We start from the raw sequence: 17,359 nt of genomic DNA, 5'->3' as shown, positions 1-17,359 counted from the left end.
TACTCCAAGGTTCGAGCTGGGTATTTGCACTCCAGTATATGGACCATTGGGGAAAGAGGCCTGAGTTTGGGCGCAGTCTTTGCTAGCATGCTTTTGAAAGGATGGCCAAAGCAAAATCTTACAACTGCAGCAGGTGGCCCCGGACTCTGGGAGGAGCGGGCGCGCGCTTCAGGCCCAAGGGGGTGTGGCGCGGTCGCGCACAGATTCCAGGGTTGCTGGAGGCAGCAGGCGAGGAGCTGGGGGTGTAGAGAGGAGCGCGCCTAGGACTCAGCCATTGAGCGAAGGGGGTTGTTTCTCAGGAAGGGATCCCCAGCGACCCATGGGCGGCTTGCGCTGTGCAGTATAGTACTGGGCCCCAGGGACCAGCGGCCTCTTTCCTACGCGCTCTGCCTCTCAGGCCTCCGGCCGGCCCTCCCCAGGAGCCCCCTCCTGGTGCGGTGGTACAGTCCAGGTTTAAAAGGCCCAGGCGGCCGCGGGCAAGCCCAGTGTGTGGGCGGCGGCGGTTGCAGTTTTTGCGGCGCGCGGGGCGAGGCTGCGGGGCCACAAGAGTGGGGCAGCTGTAGGGCACTGGGGCACATCCACGTGGCCAGGGGTGACCACCCCGATTCAGCCGCAGCAGAGGGACAGGTAGGTGGCCGCCATCCTCACAGCCCGTGTGCCTATAGTCTGCTGGATGGCCAGGATTCAGACAATCTTGGAGATCCAAATGGTTTCAGGGGTCAGGCCCTTGTCCCTACCTCTGGGGACCAGGCTCGCCATGCACTGCGTGCCCTGAGCGGGAAAAGACAGCCAACTCGATCGTAGCCCCCATTGCTTGATAGGACCCTTTTGTAGAGGAGGAGCAGCATCTCTGAGCATTGCTGTAGCCTCTGCCATTGACTAAGGTCTCCGCGGGTCTGCCTAGGGGTGCCCCCGATGGGGGCAGGGCTGGCTGGGTTCGTAGCACAGAAGGGAGCATTGTGGAAGAGCGGGCAGTGGACCTGCAAATCTGTATAGAGCTTTCCTCATCATCGTGTTCTTTGCTGGCAGGGCTGTAGCAGAGGGGCTGGGTGCGTCTGTGATGCCTGAGGTTGCCACTTAGAGGTGGGGGCTGGGGTGGAGTCTTGGGTTGCAAATCGGGTCTCCTCAACGTGTCCTGGCTGATCCCTAAAATTGGTTTTCTGCAGAATAAGGAAGAGGTGATGGCAGGAAGCAGCCGCCTTTCTCTTTCTCTTTTCTTTCTTCTCTGGTTGTTGCATGAAGGGTCCAGGATGCAGACCTGACAAAAGAGCCCCAGAGAGCTGGTCACTGTGAGCTGGGACTTGGCAGTTTCAAGCTGGAATTGCTCCCTGCTCTAGCAAATGCTGCTTTTTCTTTCTTTTTGATGTGCCTCCTTGGTTTGCCAACCTCCCCCCATGCTGAGTCCCTCCTGTGTCCCTTGGAAATTGGGCACTGAGAGGGTGGCATTAAGCTCTGCCCCATTGGTTGCAGGAGCATCGCTCTACTGTCTTTGCAGCCTGGGGCTGGCTGGGTGTGGCCTGGGGGTGAAGGGCCAGAACTGCCCCATTCATATGGGGGGGGGGCTGCTCCATATCCCCAAGGCTTCAACTAGTGCCTATATATAAGACTTCTGGGACTCTCAAAAGTGGGTTAGACCCCTCTGCCCCATCCCTCACTGACTAACCTTTGGGTCTTCATGGAGAGCCACACAAGCCGGGCAGAGCATCTGTCTGCCTGTGTCTGTGCAAAGATTGACTTACGTCTGTCTCAGCAAGAGTCTTGGCTTTGTGCTGCAGTGGAGAGGCCAGACAGCAGACTCCTGGATAGGCAGGCAAGGCCCTCAGGGGTAGAAAGCACCTAAGGCCATGAGTTGGAGATGTGGTGGCACTGAAACCAGCCTCAGGCTTTATTTTTCCAAAGGTTTGCTCTAGGACTCCTGTTAGCAGTGCCACTCACAGAGAAGCACCCCCATCCCCAACTTGTGATTGTTCTCTCTCTGCCTTTCCTGGGGTGTAATATTAGGGTCCTAGTCCTGGGAGGGCCACTCACCCCATCTAGCATTTTGCTCTGATGCCCCTTTGGGTGTGGCCCAGATGAGGCAAGGCCTCTTGGCTCCTTTCCAGTACAGGGGTGGGGGATGATTGATGGCCTCCAAGCTTGCCTGTGCTTGTCACTCATTCATTTGCCTTATTAGAGGCCTGTCCCCTCTCCCGGCCTCAGTCACCATCTGGGGCTCTGTCATGTTGGATGAGTTGCCCTTCTCCTCTATGGCACAGAGCCTGGCCTGCTAGAGTTCCTGGGCCAGGCAGGGCAGGAGGAGGGAGCGTAGCTTGCGCCTAAAGGCCTCTGACTCCCACTTGCTGTCTCTCCTCAGGCTTGTCCCTGGTACAGCTGCCGGTCATGCCCACTGTCTGCCTCCTCCCATTGCTATTCGTCACCATAGGAGGGTGCCTGGGTAGCAGCAGGCCTTTTCGTACCTTTGTGGTGACAGATACCACACTGACCCACCTGGCTGTGCACCGAGTGACTGGGGAGGTGTTTGTGGGTGCCGTGAACCGAGTTTTCAAGCTAGCTCCAAACCTAACTGAGCTACGAGCCCATGTCACGGGGCCCGTTGAGGACAATGCTCGCTGCTACCCACCCCCTAGCATGCGTGTGTGCTCCCATCGCCTGGTGCCTGTGGACAATGTGAACAAGCTGCTCCTCATAGACTATGCAGCCCGTCGCTTGGTAGCTTGTGGCAGCATCTGGCAGGGCATCTGCCAGTTCCTGCGTCTGGATGACCTCTTCAAGTTGGGTGAGCCCCACCATCGCAAGGAACATTACCTGTCAGGAGCGCAGGAGCCTGACTCCATGGCTGGTGTCATTGTTGAACAGGGCCATGGGCCTAGCAAGCTGTTTGTGGGCACCGCTGTTGATGGCAAGTCGGAGTACTTTCCCACCCTGAGTGCCCGTAAGCTCATCAAGGATGAGGACAGTGCAGATATGTTCAGTCTGGTGGGTGAGCTGTGCCTGTTTGTTTTGTCCTCTTTTCCTCCTGTGAGTCTAGGTGTTAGTCACTCCTTTCTCTCTGTCCTGGCCCTGCTTAATGGGAAAGCTTTGCTTTGAGAGGGGAGTTTGTGATCTTCATGGTCACATAGGTGTAGGCCAGCTGCTGAGGACAGGAATGTGGGCAGAGTTCACTTGCGGAAAGCCTGTGTGGAGACAGACTGAGGGCCCCTTGCACTCTGTGGCATGGATTCCAGGAATTGTCGAGGGACGTTAGGTGGAAGATCACAGGGGGGGAAGCCTTTGGAAGACGGCATGGTTGGAGCAGGCTTGGGGAGTGAAGGTGGAGTGGGGAGCAGGCCTCACCCCACACTCATCTTTGTTCCCGTCTCCAGGTGTACCAGGATGAGTTTGTCTCGTCTCAGATCAAGATCCCTTCAGACACACTGTCTTTGTACCCTGCCTTTGACATCTACTACATATATGGTTTTGTCAGTGCCTCCTTCGTGTACTTCTTAACACTGCAGCTGGATACCCAGCAGACGCTGCTGGATACAGCAGGCGAGAAGTTCTTCACATCCAAGATCGTGCGCATGTGCGCAGGGGACTCGGAGTTCTACTCTTACGTAGAGTTCCCCATTGGCTGCTCCTGGCGTGGTGTGGAGTACCGCTTGGTGCAAAGTGCCCACCTGGCCAAGCCTGGCCTGCTGCTGGCCCAGGCTCTGGGTGTGCCAGCCGACGAGGATGTCCTCTTCACCATCTTCTCTCAGGGTCAGAAGAACCGAGCCAGCCCGCCTCGGCAGACGATCCTTTGCCTCTTCACACTCAGCAACATTAATGCCCACATCCGGCGCCGAATCCAGTCATGCTACCGTGGGGAGGGCACGCTGGCCCTGCCTTGGCTGCTGAACAAGGAGCTGCCATGCATCAACACCGTGAGCCCTTTGCTTGCCCCACTGTCCCTGTGCCGGATATGACAGCTCTGTGGCTTTCTGCCCCTCTGCTGAGTGACTGTCTGTCCATGGTCCTGAGAGTAGCACCTTAGTCCTGACCCTCGCTCTACCTGTCTTGAGAGCCTTACTCTCGTTTCTCTTGTCACATCTTGGCCTGTGTCCTTCCTTTTCCTGCCTCTATAGTACTTCCTAGCTTTCTGCTTGCCGTGGCTGCTCCCCCCTTTCCCTGCCTTCCATCCCCATGGGGTCCCAGGGCAAACTGTCAGGCATGTGTGGAGGGCAGTGGCTTCCAGGTTCTGTCCTTCACAGGACGTGGAATCTGATAGCATCGGTCTAGCTCGAACTCTCACTCACCCCTCCTGTGTCACCAGCCCATGCAGATCAATGGAAACTTCTGTGGGTTAGTGTTGAACCAACCACTGGGTGGCCTCCACGTGATTGAGGGGCTACCACTGTTGGCCGACAGCACCGATGGCATGGCCAGTGTGGCTGCCTATACCTACCACCAGCACTCTGTGGTTTTCATCGGTACACGCAGTGGTAATCTGAAGAAGGTTGGTCCTAGAACCCTTGTCTTATGGGATTGGGAATGTCTTTCACAGTATGTGAAGAAAGGCTGGGGGACAGACTGCGCGCATGAGCCTGACTAACCCTAAGTAGGGGATAATGACTTCCCAGGCTAGGCCCCAAGAACTGAGTCCTGTCTCTTGTGTGGCTTCTCTGCCATCTATCTACCTTCACTAACAGTTTTTTGGCCGAATGCAAGGTAGCCTTTGCCTTAGCCTAGGCTGTGGCTGTTGGGGCTATAGGCCTCCAAACTGAGGGCAAACTCAAGGAGGCCCTGCCTGACTTTTTAGGTCACTTGCAATCTAGAAAGTCCCTGGCTGAAGCCAGTGCTCTGGGTGTAGGGAGCTATGGTAGCATGAAGCTGCCTTGACATTTTCTTTGTCCTGGTCTTGTGACTCAGGTGCGGGTCGATGGCTCTCAAGATGCCCAACTGTATGAGACAGTCTCTGTGGTGGAGGGCAGCCCCATACTCCGAGACCTGCTTTTCAGCCCTGACCACCGGCACATCTACCTCCTGAGTGAGAAGCAGGTGGGCCCGTGGTGGGTGGTGGTGGGTGGTGGGGCAGGGGGGGGCTGTGTGCTGATGTGGCTGTCCCCAGGTGAGCCAGCTCCCGGTGGAGACGTGTGAGCAGTATCTGAGCTGTGCTGCGTGCCTGGCCTCAGGGGACCCACATTGTGGTTGGTGTGTGCTACAGCACAGGTGAGGGCAGAGGATGTGGGATGTGGGGCTGTGGTGGGCTCCCTGGGGCCGTTGTCTTGGGAGACAGAAGGATTTAGGAGGGCCTTGCCAGCTGGACAGGAGCCAGCCACACTTGCTATGCTTTCCTTCACCTACCTGCCCAGTATTCCCCAGCCTTGAGCCTTGAGCCTTGCCCTCCCTCCCTCCTCCGCTTTCTCCAGCTAATGAGCGGAACTTCTACCCTGAGTGACGTCCCTTGGATCTCAGGGGATGAGGCCCAGGCACACTGTTGCCTGGCAGTATGAGCTGGGTATGCTGTCCTCTGTCCCCCCCCCCCTCAGCCTCTCACTGCACCCCCATCTGGACTGCTCTGACCTGTCCCCATGTAGGTGTTGCCGTGAAGGGGCCTGTCCAGGTGCTTCTGCCCCACATGGCTTTGCAGAAGAGCTGAACAAATGTGTACAGGTGCGGGTCCGGCCCAATAATGTGTCAGTGACTTCCTCTGGGGTGCAGGTAAGTGACATAGAGGGTACTTGGCCCCATATATGCTTCATGAGGGAGGGTGCACCCTGCTCTGAGCACTCTGCCTCCCTCAGCTGACCGTAACCATGCGCAACGTGCCAGACCTCAGTGTGGGTGTCAGCTGTTCCTTTGAGGAAGTGACTGAAAGTGAGGCTGTCCTGCTGCCCTCTGGAGAACTACGCTGCCCTTCACCATCCGTTCAGGAGCTCCAGACACTTACCAGAGGGCATGGTCAGTGGGCTGGGGTTATGTGGGGTATTGTGGGACAGGTGGGATCCCAGGCTAGTTGGTGATGGCCGTCTGGCTTGCTGCAGGGGCCACTCATACTGTGCGGCTGCAGCTGCTCTCCATGGAGACTGGCGTGAGGTTTGCTGGGGTTGACTTTGTCTTTTACAACTGCAGTGCTCTCCAGTCGTGAGTACCTGCTCCAGAATTGGTCCGTAGCTCTGGGGGTACATAGGTGCTCTGGAATATATAAATCTTGCAGTGTAACTTTCTCTCGGGCTTCAGGGGTGAGCTGTTGGGTCTTCCTGCTCTGTCACCACTTCTATCCGATCCTGATGTGCACTATGTGGCTTTCTGCCTGCCCTCTTCATTTGTTCCCCAGTGTGTCTTGTGGGAGGGTGATACAGGGCAGCATAGCCCTCTCTGTTATTTCTGAAGCCACTTTCCCCTCCAGGTGCATGTCCTGTGTTGGCAGCCCTTACCCCTGCCACTGGTGTAAGTACCGCCACGTGTGTACCAGCCACCCACATGAGTGTTCCTTCCAGGAGGGCAGGGTCCACAGCCCTGAGGTGAGGTGGTGCAGTGCACTATGAAAGAGGCTGGGCTCCTTGGGGGCTGGCCTCTTACTTTTTTTTGTTTGATCTCCTGTTTTCTTGCATCTGAAGAAAGGTCAGTAGACCAGTCTGCCTCTGACATGTGGTCTCCTCCCAGGGCTGCCCAGAGATCCTGCCTCGAGGAGACCTCTTGATTCCTGTGGGCGTCATGCAGCCTCTAACCCTGCGGGCTAAGAACCTGCCACAGCCTCAGTCAGGACAGAAGAATTATGAGTGTGTGGTTCGTGTACAGGGGCGGCAGCATCGCGTACCTGCAGTGCGCTTTAACAGCAGCAGTGTGCAGTGCCAGAATGCCTCGGTGAGGCCAAGGGGGGGCCAGCCAAGGATAGTTGGCTTTTGTTTTTTGTTTGTTTTGTTTATATATATATGTATGTAGGTATGTATGTATGCATGCCTGTATGTATGTATATGTATATGGGGTTTTTTTGAGACAGGGTTTCTCTGTGTAGCCTCGGCTGTCCTGAATCTCTCATTGTAGGCCAGGCTGGCCTCGAACTCAAAGAGATCTGCCTGCCTCTGCCTCCCCGAGTGCCAAGATTAAAGGCGTGCGCCGCCATGCTTGGCTATATATGTATTTTTGGGTTTTAATTTAATTTTTTTGTTGTTTTGGTTTTTGTCTGTGCCTAGCTTACTTATCTGGAAGCCTCTAGTTGGCCCTGACAGGCCATTCTTAATCTTATTACGAGGATTCCTTAAGTTGGGCAAGGATTTTGAACATCTTAGTTGTGCTCATGTGGTTTCATTTTTCTTAGTACTTCTATGAAGGTGACGAGTTTGGTGACACTGAACTGGACTTCTCTGTGGTCTGGGATGGAGATTTCCCCATTGATAAGCCTCCCAGCTTTCGAGGTGAGGGGTGACATGGGGCAAAGGAGCATGACTCCTGGGGCAGGATTGGCACTGTTGGGGGCAAATCTGGAGGCCCTAGAGCCCCCTGCTTCTCTGCCATTGCCTGCTCCATCAGTAGTCCCCTGTGCCTGCAGCCCTTCTTTACAAGTGCTGGGCTCAGAGGCCTAGCTGTGGCCTCTGCCTCAAGGCTGATCCCCGATTCAACTGTGGCTGGTGCATCTCGGAGCACAGGTGCCAGCTGCGGGCTCACTGCCCAGCTCCCAAAAGTAACTGGATGCACCCAAGCCAGAAAGGTGCCCGATGCAGCCATCCCCGCATCGCCCAGGTTAGCTTCACCTACTAATCCTACCTTGTCTGCTGAGCATGTGTGAGTCTGGCCTGATCTTCTTGCCTCTTACCCTGCTCTGCAGATCCACCCACTCACAGGACCCAAGGAGGGTGGCACCCGGGTCACCATTGTGGGTGAGAACTTGGGCCTCACTTCCCGTGAGGTTGGCCTCCGAGTAGCTGGCGTACGTTGCAACTCCATCCCCACCGAATATGTCATTGCTGAAAGGTGAGTGTAGCCATGTGAGCACCCCACCCCTGTTATCACAGCTAGCCCTGACTTTCCGTGACTCTTAGGATTGTATGTGAGATGGAGGAATCGCTGGTGCCCAGCCCACCACCTGGGCCTGCTGAGCTCTGTGTAGGGGACTGTTCTGCTGACTTCCGCACCCAGTCCCAGCAGCTCTACAGCTTTGTGGTGCGTGGTCTACCAGCCCTTTCCCCTTACCCGTGGGGGGGAATGTGGAGCGGCCCTTGGATGAGGCTGGCTCCTACCTCCTCTCAAGAGTTGCCTTTTCTCCAGACCCCGACGTTTGACCGTGTGAGTCCTACTCGGGGCCCAGCTTCTGGGGGCACTCGGCTCACCATCTCTGGGACTTCTCTGGATGCTGGCAGCAGGGTCACAGTGATGATAAGAGATGGCGAGTGCCAGTTTGTGAGGTGGGCCTGAGCACAAGCAGTTTGGCGTTGAGCGTAGTATGGAGGGCTATGGGGGCAGGGTAGCTGAAGGTGCCAAGTCATCTGCTTCAAGCCTCCTTGCTTACCTCTGTAGGAGAGATGCCGAGGCAATCGTGTGTATCTCACCTCTCTCCACCCTGGGTCCCAGTCAGGCCCCTATCCTCCTTGCCATCGACCACGCCAACATCTCCAGCTCTGGAGTCATCTATACTTACACCCAGGACCCCACTGTCACGCACCTGGAGCCTACCTGGAGCATCATCAAGTGAGATCCTGAGGGGATGGGGTTGAGGACTGAGTTGGGGCCCTGAGTGTCTCTTGGGGCCTTACCTGTTCCTTGGTCCCTGGGGCATCAAGTGATTCCTCCTTCCTGAACCCTCGTCAGTAGGGGGCCCAGAGTTGTCCTACCCATATAGAGCCTGGCACCTGCTGAGTGATCCAAAGTCAGAGAGGCCTCAGTAACTTCAGGGAAGGGTTGGGGAGGGAGCCTGAGACGTACCCATCTCTGCAGTGGAAGCACCGCCATTACTGTGAGTGGAACTCATCTGCTGACAGTGCAGGAACCCCGTGTACGGGCCAAGTACCGTGGTATTGAGACTACTAATGTGAGTAATGGGTTTCCACCCCTGTCCCACCCTTGCTACTCAAGGCTTCATGCACTGAGGTGATTGGTGTTGTCTTCACAGACATGCCAGGTGATCAATGACACTGCAATGCTGTGTAAGGCCCCTGGCATCTTCCTTGGGCGTCCTCAGCCTCGGGCCCAAGGCGAGCACCCTGATGAGTTTGGCTTCTTGCTGGACCATGTGCAGACAGCCCGTTCCCTCAACCGTTCTTCCTTCACCTACTATCCTGATCCCAGCTTTGAACCACTGGGGCCCTCTGGTGTGCTAGATGTCAAGCCTGGTTCACATGTTGTATTGAAGGTGCTGGGGAGTAGAAGATGGTAGGGAGTAGAAAGCGGGGAGGAGCGGAGAGCTGGAGGGCTTGACTGTTTATGTGTGGGTTATCCACTGCTAGGGCAAGAACTTGATTCCTGCTGCGGCTGGCAGCTCCCGCCTCAACTACACAGTATTGATTGGAGGACAGCCATGTGCACTAACTGTCTCAGATACTCAGCTTCTGTGTGATTCCCCCAGCCAGACAGGCCGGCAGCCTGTCATGGTGGGTATGGGCTCAGGAGGCCACCGGGGCAGCCTTGGATGTGCATGGGAGTTGCTTCACCTCGAACTTGCCCTTACAGGTGCTGGTGGGTGGCCTGGAGTTCTGGTTGGGCACCCTGCACATCACTGCTGATCGGGCACTGACCTTACCGGCTATGGTGGGGCTGGCAGCAGGGGGAGGTCTCTTGCTGCTGGCCATCACTGCTGTGCTGGTTGCCTACAAGCGCAAGACTCAGGATGCAGACCGCACACTCAAGCGGCTCCAGCTACAGATGGACAACCTGGAGTCTCGTGTGGCCTTGGAGTGCAAGGAAGGTGCCTAAAGCAGGGAGTGTGCCACAGTGTGTGAGAGCTGAGGGACTTCCCAGTCTCTTGCTCAACTCACTCTTACCCTACTTTCTCCCAGCTTTTGCTGAGCTGCAGACAGATATCAATGAACTCACAAACCACATGGATGGTGTGCAGATCCCCTTCTTGGACTACCGGACCTATGCTGTGCGCGTGCTTTTCCCTGGCATCGAGGCCCACCCAGTGCTCAAGGAGCTGGATGTGAGCCCCCCACCCCACCCCCACGCAGCCTGTCCATGTTCTGTTTTCCCTAGAGCCACCACTACCTCCTCTCTGAGACTCCTTGGTCCCCACAGACTCCCCCCAATGTGGAGAAGGCCCTGCGCCTGTTTGGGCAGCTGCTGCACAGCCGTGCCTTCCTGCTCACCTTCATCCACACTTTGGAGGCCCAGAGCAGCTTCTCCATGCGTGACCGTGGCACTGTGGCCTCACTGACCATGGTGGCCCTGCAGAGCCGGCTTGACTATGCCACTGGGCTGCTCAAGCAACTGCTGGCTGACCTCATAGAGAAAAACCTTGAGAGCAAGAACCACCCAAAGCTGCTATTGCGAAGGTATGTAACTGTCTTGCCTGGCCTCTCCCCCAGCCCGCTGTTCCATTTTCTGCTTTGGGCCCCTCCCTCTCTCAGCCAGGGCCTGAGGACCTATCCCTTACCACAGGACAGAGTCAGTGGCTGAGAAGATGCTCACCAATTGGTTCACATTCCTGCTGCATAAATTCCTGAAGGTGTGCCTGGGTGGGCTGGGCTGCAGGGGAGGAGTGTCCAGGGGTGGGTACAATTGATTGGTAGGCCAGACAGGCAGCCAGCTATGCCCCTGACTCTGGGTGTAGGAGTGCGCTGGGGAGCCACTCTTCCTGCTGTACTGCGCCATCAAGCAGCAGATGGAGAAAGGTCCCATCGATGCCATAACAGGCGAGGCCCGCTACTCCTTAAGTGAGGACAAGCTCATCCGGCAGCAGATCGACTACAAGACTCTGGTGAGCATGGGGCTATATGGGCAGGAAATGAGCCAGAGGAGCCTCCCTTGCTCAGGAATCATGCTGGGCTCCCTTCCTTCTTAGACTTTGCACTGTGTGTGCCCAGAGAGCGAGGGCAGTGCTCAGGTCCCTGTGAAAGTTCTCAATTGTGACAGCATCACCCAGGCCAAAGACAAGCTGTTGGATACTGTGTACAAGGGTATCCCATACTCTCAGCGTCCCAAAGCTGAGGACATGGACTTAGGTAAGGTCCCTCCCTTTTCTCCTAGCTCCTACCTATCCAACCCCTCCCAGGGATCTTTACTTTTTTTGGTTTTTCAAGACAGGTTTTTCTCTGTGTAGCCTTGGCTGTCCTGGAACTCACTTTGTAGACCAGGCTGGCCTCGAACTCACAGGGATCCCCCTGCCTCTGCCTCCCGAATGTTGGGATTACAGGTGTGCGCCACCGCGGCCAGCCCAAGGATCTCTTATACTCTGTACCTGAGCTCGTTCCTTAAGATGAGTAGGCCTTGCCAGGCATGGTGGCACACTCAGGGAGGCATTGGCAGGTGGATCAGTGCGAGTGAGGCCAGCCTGGTCTACAAAACAAGTCCAGGACAGCCAGGGTTGTTACACAGAGACACTCTGTCTCGAAAACCAAAACCAAACCAAAACAAAACAAAAAAAGGGACGTGTGGGGATGAATGTTCCTAATTGCTGACTGTGGCCTGCAGAGTGGCGCCAGGGCCGCATGGCCCGAATTATCCTCCAAGATGAGGATGTCACTACAAAGATTGAGTGTGACTGGAAGAGGGTCAACTCACTGGCCCACTACCAGGTGAGGAACGTGGAACCTCTTCACCCCCACGGCCACCTAGGAGCAGTGGCCAGGTCTCTTCCTAGCCCTTATCCCTGTACTTGAGAGCCCTCCTCATAGGGCCTTGGCTGCCACTATACATGTGCACACTGAAGAGTCTCAATGAGTCATGGCTCCTTGGCTCCCTTCTTTATCTTTGGACCTCCAGGTGACAGATGGTTCCTTAGTAGCTCTGGTGCCCAAACAAATGTCTGCCTATAACATGGCCAACTCCTTCACCTTCACCCGGTCCCTCAGTCGCTATGGTAGGTATACTCACCATGATGGCTATTCCTGGCCCATGTCCTTTAATTAAGGCTGTATAAACCACCTTGGGAGGCTTGAGGTAGCTGTTTTGACCCATCTGGAAAGACTTTCATTATTTTGGGCCCCTGGGTGGTCTCCACATCTATAGAGCCTCGTAGGGAGGGGTGGCAAGGATAGATAGGTCCCACAAAGGCACCAGGGCTCCTGGAAGAGAGTGGAGCAAGAAGGTGGGTAATGGCCAGGGCCTGTAGGGCCTAAGGCTCACATCTGTCCTCTGCCCTAGAGAGCTTGCTCCGTGCTGCCAGCAGCCCGGACAGCCTTCGTTCCCGAGCTCCTATGCTCACACCTGACCAGGAGGCGGGCACCAAGCTGTGGCATCTGGTGAAGAACCACGACCACGCTGATCACCGAGAGGGAGACCGTGGCAGCAAGATGGTCTCAGAAATATATCTGACAAGGCTGCTGGCCACTAAGGTGTGTGCCTGCCCCAGACCCCCTCGGTATCTGTATAGACACCTTCTAGTCCAGTCTTAGCCACGAGACAAGCTAATCTTACCTGGCAGGGGCCACTTTCTCAGGGCCTTTGCAGGGGGACCTCTAGGCCTGAGGTTGAGGGTCCATTTTAGGAATGTTAGCCCTTCATAGGAGTTTTGTTTGTTTGTTTGTTTTTGTTTTTGGAGACAGGGTTTCTCTGTGTAGCCCTGGCTGTCCTGGATTCACTTTGTAGACCAGGTTGACTCCAACTCAGTGATCTGCCTGCCTCTGCCTCCCGAGTGCTGGGATTACAGGCGTGCGCCACTCTGCCTGGCCAGGGGAATTCTTTATTGAGCGATTCTACTTTGGCGGTAGTTCCTGATACAGTTTCCTTACTGTCACTCATAGGGCACGTTGCAGAAGTTTGTGGATGACCTGTTTGAAACAGTGTTCAGTACAGCCCACCGGGGCTCAGCTTTACCCTTGGCCATCAAGTACATGTTTGACTTCCTGGATGAACAGGCTGACCAGCGACAGATCAGTGACCCTGATGTGCGCCACACCTGGAAAAGCAACTGGTACTTAGTGGTTCCTGGCTGCTGCTGGCTCTTCTGAAGTTGGGTGGGAGGAAAAAGCTAGTGACTGAGCCAAACCCTAAGGCCCATAGAGGCAGGTTGACTGGCAGCCGACCAGCCTTCCATGCAGGAGGGAGGGATGGGACAATGGATCGGCTTGGAAATGAATATGAGTATGTAGAAGGCGGGTTGTACAGATGAGAAATGCTAGTCTAGCCCTGGGAGTGGCCAGTTTTCTCCACGGTAGCGATACTGATGGCTTGGCACAGGTGAAGACAGTGCATGTTTCAAGGGTAGGGGATGAAGACAGAAAGCCAGCTTTTTGTTCGTTTGTTTGCTTGTTCTTTGAGACATGGTTTCTCTGTGTATCCCTGGCTGTCCTCAAACTCACAGCCATCCGCCTGCCTCTGCCTCCTGAGTGCTGGGATTACAGGCGTGCGCTGCCACATCCAGTTTAACCATCTATTCTTATTTCTCATTGCTCGAGTCCAGCAGAAAGTTAAAGAAAAAGCCATTTTCCCTAAATGTGTCTTTCCTGTTCCCTCTGTTCAGCTTGCCTCTGCGTTTCTGGGTGAATGTGATCAAGAACCCGCAATTTGTGTTTGACATCCACAAGAACAGCATCACAGATGCCTGTTTGTCAGTGGTGGCCCAGACCTTCATGGACTCCTGTTCCACCTCAGAGCACCGCCTGGGCAAGGACTCACCTTCCAACAAGCTGCTCTATGCCAAGGACATCCCTAATTACAAGAGCTGGGTGGAGAGGTGGGCCCTAGGAGACTGCTACCTGCTTAAACAGTCTGTCTGAGGCTGGCCAGATACAAGAAAAGGTCCCAGAGGCTGGCAAAATATTGATGACATGAGTTTTGGCTTTTATGACATGTGCATGATTGACTCACCCAGGGTCTCCATAGGTACTACCGAGATATCGCAAAGATGGCATCTATCAGTGACCAGGACATGGATGCCTACCTAGTGGAGCAGTCCCGTCTCCATGCCAATGACTTCAATGTCCTAAGTGCACTCAGCGAGCTCTATTTCTATGTCACCAAGTATCGTCAGGAGGTATGTTGATCCACCTCACAGACCCCCAGTTGCATATCTCTGATGATGCAGTTAAAGGCAAAGGCAGGGAGGTCGAGGCATTGAGGAGTGCCATAGCATCTGAGCAAGAAGGGACACACAACCCATCTTATATCTTGTCTATAGGCCATTCCTTGCCTAGGGCCAGCATGAGCAATCATTTCCATAAATGCTGGGGTTTAAGGAATACAGGAGAGAAACCACTAGCTAAGAGTATAGAGTTCTCACTAGATAAAAGTTACAAGACTGGGAAATCAGAAGGGATGGGCCAAGGGGTATGGGGTGGGGCCAGAGGTGGGTGCATCCAGCTGTTAGCAGGGCCTGTGGCTTTTGTGGTCTGAGATACTAGCAGACAGAGGAACACATAAGGAGGTCTGGATTCATCTTCTTCTGAGTAACTGGATGTCAGCCACAAGCAGGAATGAAGGATGACAACGGCAGGGCTTCTTCAGCTTAAGAAGCTGTCAGAATGTCCACTGCTATAACCACAGATCAGAAAGACTATAGGTGGCACAGCCTTGGGAGGCCTAGGGAATGAAGATCAAGAATCTTCAAAACCGGCTGGGCCAGATGTAGTGGCGCACGCCTTTAATCCCTGTAGAAGGATTAATCCCAGGGAGGCAGAGGCAGGCGGATTGCTGGCCAGCCTGGTCTACAAAGCGAGTCCAGGACAGCTGAGGCGAACACAGACCCTGTCTCCAAAAACACACAAACAAAAGCAAAACACACAAAGCAACAACAACAACAAAAAAAAAAAGAAAGAAAGAAAAAAGAAAAGAAAAGATTGACTTTACAGCCCTGAGGGGGATGGGGAAGTGACTCAGGTGATGAAAGCGTGGGGGCCTGAGTGAGTTTGGAATCCAAGCTCCCATGTGTCTATAATCCCAGCATGGGGGTCTGGGAATGAGGAGATAGGCAGATCCCCACAGCTCTTTGGCTAGCCATTCTAGCTAATCAATAAGTTGTATGTTCAGTGAGAGAACCTATCATAAAATAAGGGGAGACCATATCAAACAATAAGGTAGAGGGGCTGGAGAGCGGGCTCAGTAGGTACCGACACTTGCTATTCTTCCAGAGGACCTTGAGTTTGTTTGTTTGTTTTTTAAGATTTATTTATAATGTATACAGTGTACACCTGCAGGCCAGCAGAGGGCACCAGATCTCATTACAGATGGTTGTGAGCCACCATGCAGTTCCTAGGAATTGAACTCAGGACCTCTGGAAGAGCAGCCAGTGCTCTTAACCTCGGAGCCATCTCTCCAGCCTGAGGACCTGAGTTTGATTCCCAGCTCCCACTTGGTGCTTACAGCCCCCTAGCTCCAGTTCCGGGGAACCTGGTCTCCTCCGGCTTCTGTGAACACACCAGGCACACATGTGATATACATACATACATGCAGGCAAAACACTCATACACATTTTTTAAAAGGTGGAGAATGATAAAGACATCAGACATTGACCTCTTGCCTCCATACACAACTATGTGTATCCATATGCATCTGCATACACAGACAAATACAGATGTGCATAAGAAAATAAATACACTAAAGAGAAAGCCCAGGCCAGGCGTGGTAGTGCATTGCCTTTAGTCCCCACACTCAGGAGGCAAAGACAAGGTAGATCTTTGTGATTCAAGACTACCTCAGTCTACAAAGCAAGTTTCCAGGACAGCCAGAGATATATAGTGAGGTTCTATCTCAAAACAAACAAACAAACAAAAAAAGCCTCACCAAGGGAGATCAAGACAGAGGGAGATCTGCCTAAGCACAGTGTTCTGGGCCCCTCACAGGTCAAAGAGGAAAGAAGGGACTGGCAGAGGGAACTCAGAAGTCCCTGGTGGAGCCAGCCCCATGTCCTGAGCCAGGGCTGGGAATGCTGTCGGGTGTCAAGGGAGAGCGGGCAAGCATGAGCTTGGCACAGGGACTGAGGCCTGTGGGATGCAGACCCCATCTGGGAAGCAAGGGCTCTGTGCAGAAATGGGGCTCCACCTTGGCGTCCTGCTCCAATGGATCCTCATCCCCTAGATCCTTACCTCGCTGGACCGAGATGCCTCTTGTCGGAAACACAAGCTTCGACAGAAACTGGAGCAGATCATCACCCTGGTGTCCAGCAGCAGCTGAGTGGGAAGGTGGTGAGGAGGGGGCTTCTCACTTCCAAGCCATCCTCCCAGTCAAGGGAGTGGCTGGCTGTAGCCTGGGTCTCCAGGACTGAGACCCAGATCTGGTGTTGGGGATCTTACCAGGCCAAGATGCCCCATCACACCTGGGCCCCCTTCATTAGTGCCTTGCTTTGGGCCCTGCAGGGGGAGAGGATGACAGGATCAAGCTCCCCCCACCAGCAGCAGCAATACCCCCACCCTCTTGCTCTTGTGTTCCCCTGTCAGGAGAGCCCTTGCCCTCCTTGCTCCCTATACCCTACCTATTTATTAACATAATCCCACCTTAATTTTCATATGTAAATATACATGCCCCAAGGGATATTGCCAGCCTCACAGACTTGCCTCTTTGATTGATCTGGGCCCTGTTTCCTCTCCTGGTTCCTTTGTGATATGGCCAGCTTTGGCTCAGCCTCTAGCATCTCACTTTTGTTGTGTCAGGCCCCACTCGTCCTACGAAGAAAGCCTCAGTACCAGCAGCATTCAGAGTTGAATGATGCATCCGAAGTTGCCATCAGAGTGCCCTGGCCAGGCCACTGTCCGTCTTCAGATATCTCAGGAGTCAGACCACATTTTCATGGGGCCTCTTCTCTGAGAGAACTATAACCAGGCTGTGCTTGGGCTTGATGTGGGCCTGGTCCTCTGGGACATTCCTTGTGTCTCTACTGCCAAACTTCCTCAGTGTTGTAGGTACCTGCCCTAAACCTCCTCAGCCTCAGCTGCCCCATATGCCCATCCATAGGGGCCAAGGTGGCAGTGCCTTACTGTTTTGTGTCTCCTGCCTCTTCTGAGAAATCTGGCCCTGTCTGACGGTCCCAGACCCCCTGTCCACTCTTATTTTGTTGCATGAGTTTTTCTTTGTTGTTGTAATTTTTTCCTAATTAAATGTTGGGAAATGGGGTCAGTGCATGTGTTTGTCTTGGGGCAAGTGGATAGTCCTGTTGGGATATGGATGATCTGGACTCCCACTGTGGGGGAAATAGTCTCTTTTTTTTTTTTTTTTTGAGACATGGTTTCTCTGTGTAGCCTTGGTTGGTCTGGACTCTCTTTGTAGACCAGGCTGGCCTCGAACTTACAGAAATCTGCCTACCTCTGCCTCCCAT

General features: G+C 54.3%; 1 protein-coding gene across 2 annotated transcripts; it reads left to right on the top strand.

The window, feature by feature from the left end:
- Positions 1-286: 286 nt before the first annotated feature.
- Positions 287-17,156, top strand: PLXNA3 (plexin A3). 2 transcript variants are annotated; one of them, XM_084790664.1, is made up of 33 exons: positions 287-627; positions 2,354-2,976; positions 3,363-3,902; positions 4,292-4,474; positions 4,888-5,016; positions 5,087-5,187; positions 5,556-5,679; positions 5,763-5,919; positions 6,003-6,102; positions 6,368-6,482; positions 6,625-6,825; positions 7,280-7,376; positions 7,511-7,701; positions 7,787-7,932; positions 8,001-8,121; positions 8,227-8,363; positions 8,476-8,646; positions 8,893-8,986; positions 9,068-9,307; positions 9,402-9,545; positions 9,625-9,859; positions 9,951-10,093; positions 10,189-10,445; positions 10,552-10,618; positions 10,724-10,870; positions 10,955-11,114; positions 11,584-11,687; positions 11,875-11,971; positions 12,256-12,446; positions 12,855-13,024; positions 13,574-13,786; positions 13,936-14,086; positions 16,126-17,156. In XM_084790664.1, the coding sequence occupies exons 2-33, from the start codon at positions 2,380-2,382 to the stop codon at positions 16,219-16,221; spliced, it is 5,619 nt and encodes a 1,872-aa protein (XP_084646790.1). In that variant the 5' UTR covers positions 287-627; positions 2,354-2,379; the 3' UTR covers positions 16,222-17,156. The 2 variants fall into 2 exon arrangements, with proteins under 2 accessions (XP_084646790.1, XP_084646791.1); XM_084790665.1 differs by lacking the exon at positions 287-627 and having other exon boundaries at positions 2,810-2,980.
- The last annotated feature ends 203 nt before the right edge of the window (positions 17,157-17,359 follow it).

Source organism: Acomys minous (genome assembly GCF_964271855.1).
Source record: "Acomys minous genome assembly, chromosome: 7".
In the NCBI taxonomy this organism is placed as follows: Eukaryota; Metazoa; Chordata; class Mammalia; order Rodentia; family Muridae; genus Acomys; species Acomys minous.
This window is presented reverse-complemented; position numbering and strand designations above follow the sequence as displayed.

Bases quoted from the DNA above. Each gene is read 5' to 3' on its own strand.
- PLXNA3 (XM_084790664.1), top strand. From the start codon at position 2,380: ATGCCCACTGTCTGCCTCCTCCCATTGCTATTCGTCACCATAGGAGGG. The intron at 5,920-6,002 runs GTCAGTGGGCTG...GGCTTGCTGCAG, and splicing joins GACACTTACCAGAGGGCATG to GGGCCACTCATACTGTGCGG. The intron at 11,972-12,255 runs GTAGGTATACTC...CCTCTGCCCTAG, and splicing joins CCGGTCCCTCAGTCGCTATG to AGAGCTTGCTCCGTGCTGCC.